The 18,689-nt window shown below is 41.1% G+C and overlaps 1 protein-coding gene across 1 annotated transcript; it reads right to left on the minus strand.

Moving 5' to 3' along the window:
- Positions 1 to 6: 6 nt before the first annotated feature.
- LOC125516512 lies at positions 7 to 3,090 on the minus strand. The gene is made up of 3 exons (XM_048681934.1): positions 2,342 to 3,090; positions 1,881 to 2,311; positions 7 to 216 (listed from the first exon to the last, which is right to left on the minus strand). The coding sequence occupies exons 1-3, from the start codon at positions 3,041 to 3,043 to the stop codon at positions 192 to 194; spliced, it is 1,158 nt and encodes a 385-aa protein (XP_048537891.1). The 5' UTR covers positions 3,044 to 3,090; the 3' UTR covers positions 7 to 191.
- Positions 3,091 to 18,689: the final 15,599 nt, after the last annotated feature.

Raw genomic sequence — 18,689 nt, forward strand, 5'->3', positions numbered from 1 at the left:
AGCCACAAAAATATTGAATGCAATGCAGCAACAAGTAAAAGTAAAATAGAGAACTATCCATAAAGCAAAGAAAAAGAAACTATTTCGTTCTGCTACTACTTAAAGACAGGCTTACCTGCTCAATCCAGTACATCATGATAGCATATTAATCTGACCAATCATCTTATGCATTGTGCAAAAGTTTAGCCCCATTATGACCACCAGCAATGCCCATGCCTACAAGCATATGTCCAGGAATAGATGACATTCCAATGAGAAACAAATAGACACGAGGGCATCAATGAGATATTTAGATAAAATGGTTGATGAAATTTGAGAAAAACAAAACTGGTTTAATACAACAATAGGAGTAAATAAACAAAGCCCCATCTACTACCAAATAAACATAATACTCAAAAAACAGTATGTATTCAAGTGTCATAAAAATGGAGAACATGTACATTCAGACTATTAGCTGGCCGGAAGGGAGAAGTTACACAAAAAAATATTCTTAAGCTTGTTCCATGCCATATTGTATAAAATAAAATATACTTATACCAATAAATGCCAGCAATAAATGTGATCACAACTATTCATATTTAGATTATTTTTAAATAAATTTAGCCTGAAATGATGAAATAAACTCAATTACTAGTTTTCTCTAGCACAATTGAACTTGGCACTTGCAGCAGGACTCTTCTAAAAGTGACAAATATATAAATATGAACAAGTATTTTGGAGATATCAAACAACCGTTATTGTCAATTTAAGAATATTAGCAAGATCAACAAAGATAACAATATTGAATTGAAAGAAAGATAACCAATTAAGCTATCTACTTGACGTTTCATTTGGTTGAAGCTGGTTTTTGTTCATTTAGTTATCTCTGATCGTTAGAGTAATCCTTGCTGCAGTCAGTCAATGAGTCAAGTCTTTTCCTTAGGTAGTAAGCTTAGTGTGTCAAGTCTGTGTCTAAGGCTACAAGTCAGTGGGTCAAGTCAAGGAGTCTTAGGTTGTAAGAAAGCCACTGAGGTGGTTCTGTACTGGTTGCTTTCAGCTACAAATAAGGGGTGAAACCTAGCCAGCAGCATCCGTTGCAGCCCAGAACTGAGTCCCAAATCAGAGTTACCTGTGCTCTTGCTGCTAACAGTGATTTCAAACCCTTATGTATCTCATCTCGGGAAACAACTGCACTGCAGCTAAGAACTAATATTACCATTGTTATACTTTTTATTAATTATGCCCATAGGCAGGCAACAAATTCAGTTATACGAAAAATGAACACTCTTGATAAAAAATATTGGTATTGTCTCTTTTCATTGTTTTATTCTATAAATATCCACAGAATAAATAAACAGATAAAAAATATGCTACACCTTGGCTCAAGCCATATAATTCCACAATAATACTAGTATGAGAATATAGCAAACAACATCACTTTAATTTATTTGTTTTTGGTAAGAGGCACAACCTTCGGCTTCAGTTAAGGAAGCTCAAAATCATGGACCAGTAGAATCAAGTTGCTAAAGAAGCATAACATGACAACAGCCATATAGGAAGCCAGCTAAGCTACCATTAACATATGTTTTCTCAAGTCATAACCATCGCACACAATGCCACCAGACAAGCATCAGAACAGATCACAGAGCAATATCGCTATATGTTGGGAGTGTTCATCAAGCAGCAAAAGCAAATAGTTGATAGTACAACATTGTTGAGACTGTTAGTTTAACCAAAAAAAAGGAGGTGCTATGCTTCTTTAGCAACTTGATTCTACTGTTCCATGATTTCGTGTTCTCAGTTACTAAGACTGGCAAAGCATAACATCTCATAACCGCGTTCCATCAACTAGTTACTGAAAAATAACCTGGTTTTGTTATATCCAATGTAAATGCTATTACCTGCAGTATAGATACTCTCGAATGGATAATAGAGGAGAGACACCGAGAACTGTCGACAAGAACACCACATTATTTGACTGCAATGGGTCAAGCTGGATCATGAAGACACCGTGAACTGTCGACAAGAACACCACATTATTTTCCTCAGCATATCCTAGAATCCTCAGGGGCGCCCTCTCACTATGTAAATTTAGGGAAAGTAGCTTGCCCAGTTCAATAGTTCTTCCCAGCACCCATGGAGCAGCACCATCACAATCGGTCTTCCTCTTCCATAATTGGGCACTGAAGTCTGACAGAAAGAGGAAACCAAGCCCACCATCATCAGCCCGCATAACTGAGTACTCGTGATCTCTCCAAGAATCCATATCCACCGGGATCCCTATCACAGCTAGGCTCTGCCTCTTCAGATCAAACTCGATAATTCGAACAAAATTCCCAGTAAGCGCTCAGTAAAGGAAATCCCCAACCAGCACACCGGGCTTGGCCATGAAAACGATGGTGGGATCTACATGCAGATAAGGCACGGATGGAAATGCTGTTGAGACGAGATTACCCCAGCTGCCGGTCTCGGACGAGTAAGCGCAGGCTATCACTCGCGCATAATTTCGTTGGGAGCCTCTCTCCAAGCCTGCCAAACACACCTGGAAGTGCTGGTCGTCTGCGGCAGCACGAAGCACTGCCCCCTGGAGGTGGATCAGGGTCTCCACCATGTGAAACCCCCGGGGGGAGGCAATGCTTTGCTGGGCGCCGTTGGCGGGGTCCCACACCAGGATCTGGAACTTCCTCCACTCGAAGATTAGCACGAGGCCATGGCGGCATCCGAGGAGCAGGAAGCTGTCGCTGGGGAGATTCTGCAGGGAGAAGCGGCCGCGCGGGACACGGTTGGGGAGCTCCAGGGTAGGCTCGAAGTAGAGCTCATCGGAATTTTTGACGAAGCAGCCGAGGAGGGGAGGGTGGCGGCGGTGGTGGATCCGGAAGCGGCTGAGGAAGCCGGGGTCGGAGACGAGGCCGCGCCAGCGCTTGCAAACGACGGAGGCGCGTGGGAGGGAGGACGGCTGCGGAGGGAGACGGAGGAGGATCTCGGAGAGGAGGTCGTCGTCGTCCAGCGGCGGCGCCGACGCCGGCGAGCTGGGGCGGCGGCGAAGGCTGGGCCTGGGCGTCATATCGCCCTCCTCACAGCTCGTGCGGGGATCTGTTGGAGTGGAGCGGAGAGGGGAAATGCCACGCTGCGTATGGAAAGCCCAGAACTTCTCTTGTAGGGAGAAAAAGGCCCACAACAATAACTAGATCAGAGAAAGCCACAGCAAAGCCCACAAAAAACCAAGCTGATACATAGAGTTACACCGGATTTACAAACTAATGAGTTTTGATTGGAGATTAAGGCCCTGTTTGGTTCGGATGTGGATTTCTAAAAGCAGCTGTGAAAAATCTGTTATGAAAAAATAGCTGTGCAAAATCTGATGTGAAAACGATGATGTCATTTGACAAACCAGCTGATACAACTTTTTTAGATTTTGGCCCACAGCGGAATCAGATTTTGGAAAGCACGTCCTGAGCTATTTCCACTTTTGGTTCAGATTTTGGCAGCGGATTTCTGGATTCGGATTCTGTTGAATTCGCCTTTTGGTTCAGATTCTGCTGCGCGGCAGCGGAATCCGTCAATAAAAGTTGAACCAAACATGGCCTAAGGGGGAGGAGGGGCCCAACCCCGTGAAAATCAGAGGGGGAGGTTAGTTAGAAAAAAATATCCTGGTTAGCGTGAAATTGCGTGATATTCTTTGTACGCTTAGCATTATTGCTACAATGCCCTATTGTTTTCATTCCCATGACCAAGAATATTGGAGAAGCGCACATGTGTCTACTAGCATCGAGCTAAGCACCTCTCAACGTTATTTTATACTCATTATAAAAAAATGTAGAATATCAAATCTGCACAGATTAGACGAACCTTAGAGCTCGTGTCATCATGTTTTTTTTTTGAAATGTATCATTTCCTCGCTATAAAATAGCAAGCTCTGGCTGCTATAGGCTTTGGCACCGTCGGTGGTCTTCATGCACAATTCAGAGAACATCAGTTAACTACATCTTCTACATCTCCTTTAGCTAGATTGGAAAAATATTGGGATCTGATATATGGTTAGGTCTGAGAATTGACAAGTACGCACCGATTGGTTAGGGAAACCATGCTTGCTCGAAATAGTAAGCTTTGGTTGCTCCAGGCTTTGGCCCCTCTAGCAGTCCCCATGTGTCATCTGATGATCACTAGAAATAGAAACTCTGGTTGATCTGAGCTTTGGCCCCACTGGTTGGTCTCTGTGTGTCATCCAGTGAGCGTGTTTAACTACATTTCTACTTTCCCTCTTGCTTGATTGGAAAAAAGATTGGGAATTTGATGTATGGTTGGATTTTGGAACCCGACGGTAATAGACTTTACGTAAATCAAATTAGGGGTTGGGAAAGTGATCACTACGGGGATCTATTCAAGGAGAAGAGATCATTCTTTGTGGCGTTTTAAATGTTGGCTAGAAATGCATATGCTATGTGTAAACATGCCATATTCCTTTAGTTTATGTCTATTGTTACCTTTGACATTTTATAATCACATAAAAGATGTTGCATTGTTGTTGGCATGTTAGCATTTGTTACAATATACTATCATGAATCTATGGTGAACCAATTGAACCATATGTAATGACATAAAAATGGCTTCGCAAGATCACTCACACTATAAGTCTGAGCACAAAGTGTGCTTAAGCTTCTAGTGTGATTCCACCATAGTTTTAGAGATCAATACTGACATCTCTCATGGTTTTTAATCTATATGGACCAGTCCACCACTGGACCAGAGAGAATTGGTTAAACCGAACGCAATATTAAAACAAATTGTCAATGCACAAATCAAACTTGGTCACTATAGGAAGGAGGTCGAAGCCATGAGTTGAACCCGGGAACCAACTTGCCAAACCAAAGTTATTGTCACATGGTAGAAACTTAGTATATTTGACACTTTTTAGTATTATGCTAGTATAAGAAAAACATAATATTTATGGCTTAAAATACCATACAATGAACTGGTGAACCGATGGCCCAACCTGTGAAAATCTAAACTAGCAAACTCACTAATTCAATGACTGGTACATTTTAAACTATGGATACTATACAAGATGCTCCAACTTTTGGTGAATGACCGCGTAACATGGTCCAATCGCTAAGAGAAAATCATGCTTGTAAGTATTTTCCTTTCTAGCATTATTTTTGCCATTTTTCCTAACTTTTCTCTAAGGCGTTTTATGCTTTCTATGTTTTGACAGGTTTGATTTTTATGTATCTAATAGTCGGGGAAAGGCGATTTTGTCATAGCATTATGAGAAGAATAGTACGTTTTCTGTTAAAAATGCATACAATCTTGTGTTGAATCTCAAGGTTCGAAAGGAGAACTTAGGGCAATCTAGTGGTGATGCGAATGGTGATAGGAGGTTGTCGAATATTATTTGAAAATCCACTATTCTCCAAAATATTAGAAATTTTGCCCGACGGGCAACAATGAACATCCAGTCCAGGTCAACAGAGTAACGCACCATCAATTCACCTCAGGGATGTGCTACATTTGTGGTGTGGAAGATGACAGAATTTTCCGTGCTCTTGTGTCTTTCTCTAAGGCTCGTGCCCGCAGTTTGGAGATGAGGGATTTGTGGAATCTAATGTCATAAGAGGGTTTTATTTATTCGGGAGACCTTAGGAATGATTTGATTTTTGGTAAAAGAGAAGATTATGCCACCGCCTATACTAATTTTATTGAGAATTAATGGTCTTCCTTTTTGTCCTGCCATACCTCCCCGGATTTGGATTCTAATAACAAAGTTAAGGAAGTGGCGGTGAGGTTAGTCCTATGTGTTTGTGTTTGAGTATATGTGGGCTGCGACATCCTACTCCTTCTGATTGCATCAAGATGAACGTGGATACTAGTTTCGTGGAGAGCATTACATCTGCAAGCATGGGAGTTGTTGCCAAAAACTATTTTGGTGAAGTCATCATTTCTTTTTGGGATTGTATTGGTTGGTGCTTCATTGTGGAAGAAGCGAGGTTTCATGCTTGCATCGCAGGTCTCTACATAGGTAGTGGCGGACCCAGAAAAACGGCAGGCCCCAGGCAAGCTTTGAAGCACTGTAGCTACAGTACTGCATTGTGGCTACAGTCAACGAAGGGAAACGCCCTCACACCCCAGGCAGCCGCCCGGGCTGCCTGGGGCCTAAATCCGCCTCAGTACATAGGTACCACTCTTCATAAGGCTATTATTTTGGAAACCGATCTTTCGTTGAAAATGATATCCTGGATAGGTCCCCTCAAGTTGATCTTAAGAAAGAAGCTTTGAGCACCTCTAATCTCCTCCATAGTTTTAACTTGTTGAAGATTAATCGTCCGACAAATGGGTTGGCGCATGAGATTGTGAAATTTAAGTCTGATAACAAGTCTGATGGTGCTTTAGCTAATATGTCTCGCCATGTATGCCGCATTGATGTAATGAATGATTGTAATAACATTTTAATTAATTACATGAGTGGTGTTTTAAAAGAAATCGTAAGTGTGCATTAGCACAATCTAGAGTAGGATCAAGAGGAGCTGCCTTCATTTCATCCTTTTGTTTTAGTTCACATTCTTGGTTGAAATTCTTCTGTGTTTCACCTTCAAGCGCTGGAGTTAAGAATATCCATCCAACACTAGTGGCATCCGTAAGAAACCTGTGCCAAAATTTAAATTAATTTTACCGTGAATGCTGAATTTCAGTTTTTTTCAATCATTTTTTGCTGCTACAAACATAAACCCTTAAAAGTTGCACTTAATTAACACATAAACCTGCGATTGTTTGTGTTAAAAAAACACTAGTGGCATCCGTAAGAAACCTGGGCCAAAAATTTATTTAATTTTAGCGTGAAACGTTGAATTCCCGTCTTTTTTCAATCTTTTTTTACTGCTAATATAAACCCTTGAAAGCCACACTTAATAAGCAAACCTTTTTCTTGCGAGTCACCTAATAAGGAAACCTTAATTTATGTCAGTAATTTTTGAAGGAAAGACCATTATAACTAGCTTTATTAAAACACAAATAATGTTTACATCGTCAACGAGCTTACTGACAATACCATCAGGGGGCTCGTCCAACCAACTAAATGAAGTCTTATTAAAGTAACTGAAATGAGCTAGCATATGAGCCATTTGATTACAAGATTTATAACAATGCTTATAAACGACCTTCCCAATTGAAGTACCAGTCTCCACACATTCTGTGAATATTGCCACCTCCGAGTCCCACCATATGGTTTGTCCATCACAGTAATTGATTACCTGCAAAGAGTATGATTCAGCTTCTACCCGATTACACTCAAAGTAGTTAGCAAAAAATCTATGTCTATAATTATTAATCTGCAATCAAACACAGTAAGCTACGCGCAAGGAGCGCTCGCTCGTTGCGTCCACGTGGCAACGCTATGCGACAAAAAGGAAAATCGTGCAAGCGATTGGGAGATGGAGAAAAAGCGTGGCGTGCGCGATTGGGCCTGCCCCACAAAATAACTCCCCTGCCCACACGCTCTCCTCCCAAAACCTGAATCCCACATGCGATTGAAGGAATCCATAAGGCACGCATTGTTCGATTGCACTTGGGCAAGGCTTTTCTGGCAAGAGATCAAACATGCCACATCCGTCAAGCTGCCTGCACTACATCCGGAGACCTGGGCGATGGATATAGCTGAAGGTTTCAAGGTGAAACAGTCGGATGCTTGCATCATTTTATGCGGATCATGGGCAGTATGAACTGAGAGAAACGCACGGACGCACGGCGAGAGTACTCGTTCAGTGTTGCAGGCTGTTAAATGGGCTATGGACTCTGCTGTAGATCTTGCTGAAACGGGCAAGCAACAAGCAGTTAAACAGGCCAAGGAAGTACAGAGTTGGAAACCACCAGAGGAACCTTTCTCAAGATTAATGTGGATGCTTGCTTCGACAAACATACACACCAGGGAGGAACTGGCCTGGGGGTTCGCAACCATGAAGGAAGGCTCATCCGCGCACAAGCACTCTGGTATGAAACTGGGATGTCAGCTATGGCTATGGAAGCATTTGCAGTAAGAGATGGTGTACGGCTAGCTTCTGATTTGGGGTTCAGGAGGGTAATCATTGAAACTGATGCACAACTAGTGGTGAAACAGTGGGGTTCTCTAAGTGTTGATCGCTCGGAGATAGCTACCACTCTGAATGAAATACAAGAGCTAAGCGGGAATTTTGATGATTTTCGTCTGGAATTCATATCGAGGGAGGCGAATGAATTGGCGCATCTGTGTTGCCAAGCAATGTAATTCTTCTAGAAAACGTTGTTTATGGATAAATTATATTCCCACCTTTCTTATGACTTGTGTAAGGAAGGAATGTAATCCGTTGATTGATTAATAAAAGCTCTTGATTCTCAAAAAAAAAAGAATCCTTCTCGTCTCCCCTAGTTCTGCCGCCGCCGCCGACCTCTGCCCCAACCTCGTCGCCTCCTATGCTATCCTTCCATCACACCCCGAGCCCCTCATCGTCTCTTCCCACCCGCTCATCTGCTTTGTGCCGCCGGTCTCCCTCTTGGCCGCTCTACCCGACCAACACGATGAGGAGCAAGATCTGCGCTCACATGCCTCATCATCGCCTTCGTCTTCCGTTGTGCGCCTGAACATCGGCTACAGGGGCAAGGACCTCGTCGGCTCGCACACAATAGGTTAACGGCCGGTAGTAGAGGTGCAGCAACGATCGACGGTGGTGGACCAGATCGGCGCGTCATGAGGGTGGACACGAAAGTCGTCACGTGCAGAGCAGAGCGAGGCTGGCCTGGCAGCCGGGCACGGTCTGGAGAACCGGTGGCCATAGTGTGTGATCTGGGCGGGCGTGACCTGCATGAGTTGGAGGTGAGGTGACGGCCTTAACCAGGACGACGTCGAAGATCCTCATCATGCCTATGGGAGAGGAGCTCGTCGAGGATCTCATTCCAGTGCTGGAAACATATATCTTTTCATTTGATGGAGTTCTATTCTAATGTAATTCCAGGGTCATATATGGAGGACTGGATTTGAAAGGAAAGATTTGGAAGGAGTTTCTTTTAGTATGTTCCTGAGGCACGAAAGAACTAGCAATCTCACTGTATGAAGGTATGTATATATTTGGTCAAACTCTTCTGAAATGTCAATTAGGCCTTTGAGGCATAAAACTGGATTGTCACTTTATGTGTTTATTGTTCTTACTTCGTAAGTGAGTGATTTAGGTCAGAAAGTTGATTCCTGAGCTAGAGTGTAAAGAACAATACCCATATCCGAACTCCATAATTCATTCACAAAAAAACAGTGTACTTCCACAACGTGCCGAACCATTGAGATAGTCATCAAGCATTCAATTGCTCTACGGTTTGTCTGTTCTAATCTCATATACGCAGAAGGATTGATGCACATAAGCAATATAGGTTTGAATAAAGCAGAATGATGCTATGGAATGCTCAGCTCTTCACCACACTGAGAAATCAAATTGTTTTTCCGGCTGTTAGATTGTCAAAAATCGTAAATGTAGAGAAGCATAGAGTATTAGTTGAACATGTAGATGTAACCGAGCTCTATTATACTTAAAAGAGAATAATTATAAATGCGAGGAGATCAAGAAGTTGATAGTTGAGCTGGACTGCTTGAGAAACCGGGTTTGGGAGCTCAAACCCAACAAGAACCGGGGCTTGAAAAAAGATGCAAGCTCTCCTGCTATATGATTGCCTGCGTGTTCTTTAATTAGAAATCGTTGTAGTCTTTTTTTTTTGCTTTCTTGCTAATATGTTTCTCACCAATATTTATTGTACAAAAGGATTTACTGTACATGATGTTTGTTTGACCAAAACCCTTTCCTTATGGTTTCTCCATATGAATTTTTCTGAAGAAAATATGTCAATCAGGTACTCCACTATTATGCAACTCTAAAAGTAATTATTTGTTTATAGAGACTACTTTGTGTCGATTCAATTATATATTTGTTCGCCTTGTTATCTAGGTTGATCCATGCTCTTATGGAACTAATTTTGGAGGTGAAATATCTCCCCTCAAACTGATGAAAATATTTTCCTTTTTTCTTTGCAGCCTTACTAATTAGTTTTGCAACTCTGTGGCTACAGTATACATTCTAATTTTTGACGTATGTGGATACACATCTGACATATGTTTCCGTTGTACCAGTGTTTCCTCCTATGTTTCTGTTCTTTTCTCAAATTTTCTTTCATTCAAGTGACCATTTGGCGCTCAGATACGAAGTATTTGGCCACTGTTGTTTGAATTTATAGGCATGTTATAGCCATGATATGTGATGGCAGTATTAACCCCTTCATGGATAATGTGTTTAAAAGGTAATGAAAATCAGCTGCTGGATGCCTATTTATGGTCCTTTTTCCTTGTTCTTGCTGTACACACTACAAATCAGTTTGACAAATTTCTGATATGATTTCTTCAATGATGATTTTTGCAGAAGAACTTGCCTTTGAAATAAAAGATGATCAACTTTGACACTGACCAGAGATCATACGAAGGGGGTGAGCTAACACTCTTGTACTATGCTTCATGCTTTTCTATCATAGTTTGCGTCTCAAAAATTTCCCTACCAATTTCAGGGCTAGCAAATATGCTACAGACAGATACATAGAAGGCAATCAGTGCAGTGGATGATGCGAGAAAAAAATGTCTTTGGGTCGAAGCCCACTTACTGATATTCTCATGGTGTTTTAACCAATATATATGTAGATGCCTATAGCTATTCCTATTAGTAATGATCATCCTGTAGGATGTTAATCAGTACCTTACTTTTGAGTTTCAAAGTTGAAGAGACCATTACTTATCTATTTATATGTTACAATGAATATCAGTTTGTAGAAATAATGTGTAAAATTCAGAGTTTATTGACCATAATCACCACTGAAAAATAGAAATGCATTAGAGCTTGGAGGCTACTTGTGAAAAGGAAGTGCTTCAAGTTACTCTTTGACTGTTTGTAGGTCTTTTTTTGTAAACTCGTGGTTTCTTCAAGGACTTATGGTGAGAATGGTGTGTTTATATTAACTTGCTGAAGAAGGAAGGCACATGGAAAGAATATGAGATGCAAAAACTCCTGACTTTAAATCAGAAGCAAGAAAATGGTCAATTTTCACATTTATTTCCTTTCTTGTTGCTTCCAAATAACTTGGTAGTTATGCTAGCCTGCTCCATGCAGGTTTTACAATGAAAAACTGAAGAACTTGTGATGGACTAAAAGATTTGCTCAAAACTAAGGCGTCCACCCAGGTTACATATGGCTAGAAGCTATAGAGAGTGGCTTCTTTTCAGCTGCTAATGAGATATTTATGTGTTCATAGGTATATGTTCACTTTCTTCGCTCCCATTTCTATGCATTATGGTTCACCTTTGGAAAACGTTGTTGTGTAGTATTTCTATGTGTTTTGGTTCGCATATATCTGGTTATTTTAATTCTGGAGAATTGAATTAGTGAAGTGCCCGTTTATAAGAAGAGAGATATACCAGTCACTTGTGTGTTAGTTATTGTTTCAAACATAGCAATCAAAGCCTACAGAAAAATTCAAACAATTAATTGCAGATCCTCTCCCTTGGGTAAAATAGTGATTGCCTGATTCTTAGATACTTGGTTGCATTTGCTTTGTCATTTTTAATATAAATTTATTGAGTTACTGTGACTACCATGGCACTTGAATATTTAGTCTCTGTGTTAGATGTGAGTAATGGATAGGGTCACACTCACACCTTTTTTCCTCCATTTATATTTTTATCTTGAACTTTGTTTTGGTCCACCTGTTCTGGAGACTTACTTATCTTTCTCGTTGTCGTCCTCCTACATATTCAGGTTATGCCCTTGTTGGTAAGCTTGTGAGTAAGGTGTTGTTTGAGGTGATTCTCCCATTTATCTTATTTTTCTTATTATTATGTCATCATAGTACCCTAGGTTTCAGGTTTATGTCTACTACATTTGTATCAATTACAATATTGAATTTGTATGCTTTGATTTGATAACCTACCAGAGCTTCCAACATTCCAGCCTTCATGTGAGCATATTATAGCGTCGAGCTTTATTTTCACTAGATTTGTACAACTATGTTAAAAAGGATACATATGCTCTATTCTACAATTAAAGCTTTTTTGTCAAGCTTATCTTACCTATGATGCCCTCGCAGAAAACATGTTAATATTAGTTCCATGGTCTTTCAGGAGGGCCACAAGGCTAGGATGGTTTGTCAGAGCAACATCTACCGTCCCTGCCACAAATGTTGATTCTTTTAACCAGGTTTGGGAAGTGAAACATTACATACAGAACAATATTAAGATGGTAGCTTGCCGCATGTTACCCGACTAACATCAGTCTGATTAGACTATGCTTCAGCATAACAGCTAGGCCTTGCATAAGTACAACAGATGCTCCTTTGTATTTTACAAATACAATGGTCTATTTTCGAACGAAAATGCTTTATTAGTATAAATAATGGTTCGTTGTTAACTGAAGGTACAAAGATCTATTTTAGTGTTTTTTTTGCGTTAGAAGAGAGTAAGGTGCAGACTCAAATGATTTCCAGTATTTTGGATAGAGTTCCAAGTATCTACCATATATTAATTACCTGTGAAGATTTCTTAGCATGTGGCCATCTAAATTTATTTGTTTTCCTAAGCCGCACAAACCAGATTCAAAGAGTTGCAAGAAAGGAGAACTATCTGAAATGATGTTATACCTACTAACAGCTAGCGACAATCAGGTGAGTTCAGAATCAGTTGCAGAAAAGAACCAACTAATATTATGCTCACACAGCGAATGGAAGGTGCAACTTTCAACCAAGATGGCTTCTAGATTAAGGTAAAATAATAGCACCACCTCCTACCTGGTGAGATTGGGGAAGTGGTTAACACCGAGGTGGTACGTGTAGGCCCCGTGTCGATCGACGAGGCGGAAATGGAATTCTCTCGAAAGAAAAAGGAGATAGATAGATTTAGTGCGCGAGTAAAACTAGGATAGATAGATAGATGACGTGTACCACCTCTGATTGGTTTTTGCTGAAAGGATTGTGAGTTGTGACTTTTGTCTTGCATTGAACTGAACAAGTGTCCATGCAGTTTCAGAATGTGAACTTCCGTCTCATTAAACAAGAAGAGCGAGGTTGTTCATCCATGATGCATTTATAGATCAATTTGATGATGAGTCCCATCCCATCTTGAATACCCCTCTCTACATTTCAAAGGTACCAGCTAGCATTACCGTGTTTGTGTTTTCCGATTAAGTTTTGAGATCAATAGCTATTATTCTCATTCTGAATGTTTTATATATGCCAACTTCCGTACATACAGATGTCCAGATAAATCAGCTATGTAGTCTTGATATTTCATATATACCATCAATTTTTTTGCCTCAAGTAATAAGATTAAAATCAGGTATGTGTTGTGCAACGAATATCATGAGAGTGACCACTCCAAGATTTTTATGTTGGTAATTATGTATGGTCCTAGCTATATTTGATAGCATACAATAGTCAAGGTATAGTCTGTACTGTCATTTTTCTCTTTGCGGTTAAAAGATATGATAGTTTAGTTGCCCAAAAAGAAATTTATAGGTTACTTCAGTACTTTGGGTTATTAGTTCGAAGAAAACATTTTAAGCTTTCCCTTCTGTTGTTGTTTATGAAGCGCACAGTGGATGAGGTGAGCGTGCTCCTCTCGTACTCGCCGCACTGTCGTAGGGAGGCATCAAAGACACGCCGCCACCAGGGCTGACATGTGCAGCAATTTCTATCGTAGTATCTTATATTGCCATGCAGCAAGATGCTTTTGTCGATGGTATTATATTGTTGTGTGTTTCCTGTGATGGCATTTTAGTTTTTTTTTCTTCCATCCGGACGATATGGACCGTCTGTCGGAGCGAATTCGACGGTCCAGATCTGATGCAATATGCTGATGTCACGTGTATTATATCAGACCCTGAGGGGCATTTTCGGAAGAAAAATATTTCAAACTGATCTGATTTTCCCTTCCAAATATTTCGAGGGTATTCTCGTACGAATTTCAGGCTATTTTCGGTTGGATTTTTATCCCGTTCACTAGGGTTTATTCCTCGCCGCCACTACGGTTTTAATCCTCGCCGGCAGGATCTAGCCGCTCGTCGCGGCCCCTCCCTCCGTCATCGCCGGCAAGATCTAGCCGCGCGTCACGGCCCCTCCCTTCCTCCACCCCAATTCCCTCGCGATCTCACACCACCTTTTCAACGAACACGAGAGGAGGCCCACTGCCCTCCCCGCGGCGGCCGCCGGCGAAGAGTCGACGCCATCCCACCTCCCAGTCCTCCATGCGGGTGTCTATAGCCACAAGGTTATAGGCAACCTCTTTCCCACACCCCAATTGGTTGTTTGCGTCCTCTACATATCATTTCTCAGCCATGGCTGCAGCTTTGATCTGGCCATGCATCTGAACCGATGGCAAGGTGGTTGGGTATGGATCATGTTCTCCATGACTAGATGAAGCCGGCTGCCGGCCTCGACGGCCAGCCCCATTCGTCCAGCCTCGACTGCATGATCTACGAATGTTCAATCGTTGCATTCAACATGTATTCTTTCAATTTGGCTGATAGGTGAGATTTGGAGATCAATAGAGATGATAAGCTATTAATTTTGGAATGTACTATAAACAATTCATAGCTTATGTTGCTCAATATTTATGATGCTCGCTTCTTCTTGTGCAATTGCTGGACTGGGATCAACAGACTTGGCATGTACTTTATATGAAAAATTAGATTCACATGGGATATCCACCTTTTCAAGATTGCTGTTAAGTCTTATTATGATGTTTTAGCCTTGTTAAAGGGAGAGTAATGGTCCTCGCAAAAAGAAGAGAGAAAGGAATGAGTATTCGATTCTTCCATATGTTGCATTTCATTCTTCTGTGTTTAGTTATGTTCAACATTTGTTACATGCACACACTTGACAAGGTTAGTACAAGTAGTAATTTTTCCTCTGTTTTGGAGGGCTATGACAGAACATGCTATGTGATTCCCTGAGGCAGGATGGATGTACCATGGCCACACCACTATGCTCTTGAAGGTGATCGCTTCAATTCAGCGTTGCAGCACCTGCAGAGGCCCCCTATGGTACGTGATTTTACTCTTGTTATCCTATGCTCTATTTTTTTGGCTTTGCGGCATGCCTACGAGACATAGCTGGGATTGCGTGTTGAATCAGGCAGTATTTTTGACTTCTGTTGTGAGGCTATGCTCATGCTTTAATAAATTTTTCTCTCATATGAAAATAGACATATCATAATCTATTATTCTTATAGGGTTGCCCCAGGCACCATTACTGTCACATGGTAGTAAAAAGCAAATATAGATTTCTACGAGATCCCGTAGAGACCAAATTTATTTGAAGCAAAATATAGTAACCAATATTATTGAAGTTTTACAATTTGACTCATGTGCAATGGACTAAGAACACGGCTAGGAAACCTTCTTCGGGACTAAAACCCAACCACACCCTACTCTATCGCTTTATGGCCAAGTGTACACTCCACATGTAAGAATGAACCACAATGCTGGACTAACTGCTTGCATACTCGTCGTTTTCAACCGCAGCTGCATCCGATTGCCTAGCATGGTACTGCTTGAACCTACTCCTATATTTCATTTTGTTGTAGGGTGAATCGACAAGCACAACAGGTAGCTCTCTTCTGATTTTTTGATGTAGGCCTGCATGCGAGGATATGTTAGTATCGTTCCATATGTTTTAGAAAATGACAGAATTTTAGGTGTTACTCTACGTACTTCGTCATATTGCAACCTTAGTTTTACTCCCGTAAATAATTCGATGTTCTTCAGCATGTATAGTGCACAACAAGAACTGCAACATTTTATGTTGTTAGATCAGCATTTCAGATATTAACAATCTAAAACAAAAACAAAATCTAATATTGTTGACTGACGTCTCATCGGATTTTGACACATTAATATTCCGCACTGGCCATTGCGTCATGTTAATGTCTTCCCATGCATTGCTTTCAATCCCATTGACTCGCATCGCTGCTCTCAGATGTGCTTCCATCCCACGTACCTGCAAGCCCAATGGGACGAGAAGTTGCCTACTACTAATACTTACATACGATGTTAAATCCTTTCTTATAATTAAATATGTTGAAATTCTCACCACGTTATTTACTTCTCTGGGTATCATACAGTGGAAAAGTGAATCAAGAATCTGAATCTCCTTCCTTCTGGGGTTTACGACCACAAGTAACCAGTGGGTGTTTAAACTATTCATAGGTAGGAAAACCTGGAGTGCACAGATAATTAGATCAACGTGCATAGTAATAAAAAAAAATCTATTCTACGTCAGCTTAAAATACCATATCATGTTTCAGGTAGGTGGTGCCTTGTGTTGTTCCAGGAATGCCTGCCAAAGCGTCCTCGTAGCACACCTCTATCCTACCATCTCTTTCGAGTTTAGCGACGCCGACCACCCTCTCAATATAAACCAGTTGGACGTCCCTCGTGTCAATTGGCTGATCATGACGCATGAGCTGGATCGCAGCATCAACCACCTACAACAATAATCAAGTTAATTGTATTGTACAAAAATGAAACTTCATAAACTAATTTGTGAAATACTATCTTACTTCGTCAGCCAACCATACACCATCCTCAGATTCATCTTTATGGGTGAGGCATTGCAAATGCTTTGATAGCACGACAATGTCATCAACTAAGACCATTTGTTTTTCACGATTTGTAGTGTTGATCAGTGACGCCATGAAATCCTGTCGAGCCATGTCTAGCTGGTCCCTCTGGGTTTCAGGAACATCTGACCTCTTTTTTAAGTTGCTAGAGCCGATTTTCCTCTTTTTATTGTTAGTGTCCCCGGAATCATTTGTACACTCTAATGGAGTCTTGTTTTTCCTTTTTTTCTTCTCAGTGTCATACGAAGCATACTCGTCATTCTTAAATAATTGCAATACCACCTTTTTCTTTTCGCCCCCATGATTTGGTGGCGTCGATTCAACCACACTTACTTGTTGCTGCTTTTGAAAGAATTCATCATGGCTGTCATCATCTGTGAAGGCACGGGGCTCTTCAGGATCTTGCGACCCCGTAGCCTTCACAGGGTGCTACTTACTCCGTCTGTTGAACGGATTCTGTCAGACGAAATAAACCGCGTGTTAGCCTTTAGCAGATTCTTGCTCAATTATAGGTAAAATGTGCATCACCTGGAAATCTTCAAGGCTTGTGGTGGCTTGGAATGCATTTGCTTATCAAAACTAGGAGCTCCCTGGATATCATCCACCTCTTTCAAAAGCTTATGAACACCACTGAGATCCTGTTTGATTTTTGAAGTAGCTCTTTCGAATGCTTCATCCTGTACGTGGAAGATCAAATGTTATTTCTGAAACGACAATGATTGTTTAATAATTAAGTTAACATGCGTACGTAAAAATCTTCATTAAGGTTCTTCATGGGGGCTCCATGTCATCATTTTTTATTCCCTGCTTACAATCGTGCTTAGCAGCGACCTCCGTGGCATCTTTTTGTTTCCCCTGGTCAGAAGCCTGCTCAGCATTCTCAACAGAGGCCTCCATTGGGTGTGAAGGTGCCCCGAGGTCAGATAGATGTATGTCCTCCACTCCTGAAAATATTTCATCGTGTTTAAAAAAAATACATGTTAGTCTGGGGTGTTTTGATAGTAAACTAAATTAGAAAAACTTGTACACGTAAATTTCCAATTATATATACTAATCTCATAATTCTAGGCTTACCTTCAATTCTTTGATGAGGTCCTCCATGAGCTTGCCATTTGTACGGGTACGCCTAAGGCACTCATTCATTTTCTTTTCAAGGGTGCACATCCTATGGTTTTGTTCTGTACCGGACTCCCGCACAAGGGAGGCAACTTCTTGCAAATCAGTCAATACACGTCCGACGAGTACCTTAATCTGAGACTTTAAAATAGTTAGAATCATATAACTTCATACTAGTTGGAATGTTACAATATATATTTGTGCCTGATGTAACTCACTTACCTGAGCGCCAGTCTTCGGTTTGGCCAGCATACCATCTCGTGCTGGAATGAACGACCTCATCAGGTCCTCAACATACTCCAGTTTAGTGTCATTAGTATGATTTAGAAAATATATATGTTACATAATCCAGGCAATGTGCTGACATTTTACCTCTCCAACTCTCAGATAATTATTCTGGATTATATTGTCAACCTTTTTTGCCTTCTCCTCGCTCCAGTTCCGGATCTGCGGCCTTAACCTTGATTCATACGAGATGCTAGAGTCCAATTGGTGCACTCTGAACTTCTCGTAGTACCATGTCTGCATGACAACAAAAGCAGTTTACAAACATTCCCGTACATTATGTAATGTATGTTAGGTAACTGATAATTGTACTACTACGAATTACCTGCAGCAGTGGTAGATTCCCCTCCAGAATTGCCTCACCATTTACAAAATTCTTCACACTATCCATAAGATAGGCAAGCATTAGCTGTCCAGGATTTATGCCCTTTATCGTCTCAACGTTTCTAACAATCCCAATATACACTAGTAGAAGAAGGGTCAAATGTGAAGCACATAAGTGCCGGTTTGAATTTGAGCCGGCACTAATGTGACCATTAGTGCCGGTTCCAACGGCTAGGCGGGCGGGCATCATTAGTACCGGTTCGTGGGCAACCTTTAGTACCGGTTCATGCCACGAACCGGTACTAATGAGTCCAGTGCGGCTGTG

Source organism: Triticum urartu, chromosome 6 (assembly GCF_003073215.2).
Source record: "Triticum urartu cultivar G1812 chromosome 6, Tu2.1, whole genome shotgun sequence".
In the NCBI taxonomy this organism is placed as follows: domain Eukaryota; kingdom Viridiplantae; phylum Streptophyta; class Magnoliopsida; order Poales; family Poaceae; genus Triticum; species Triticum urartu.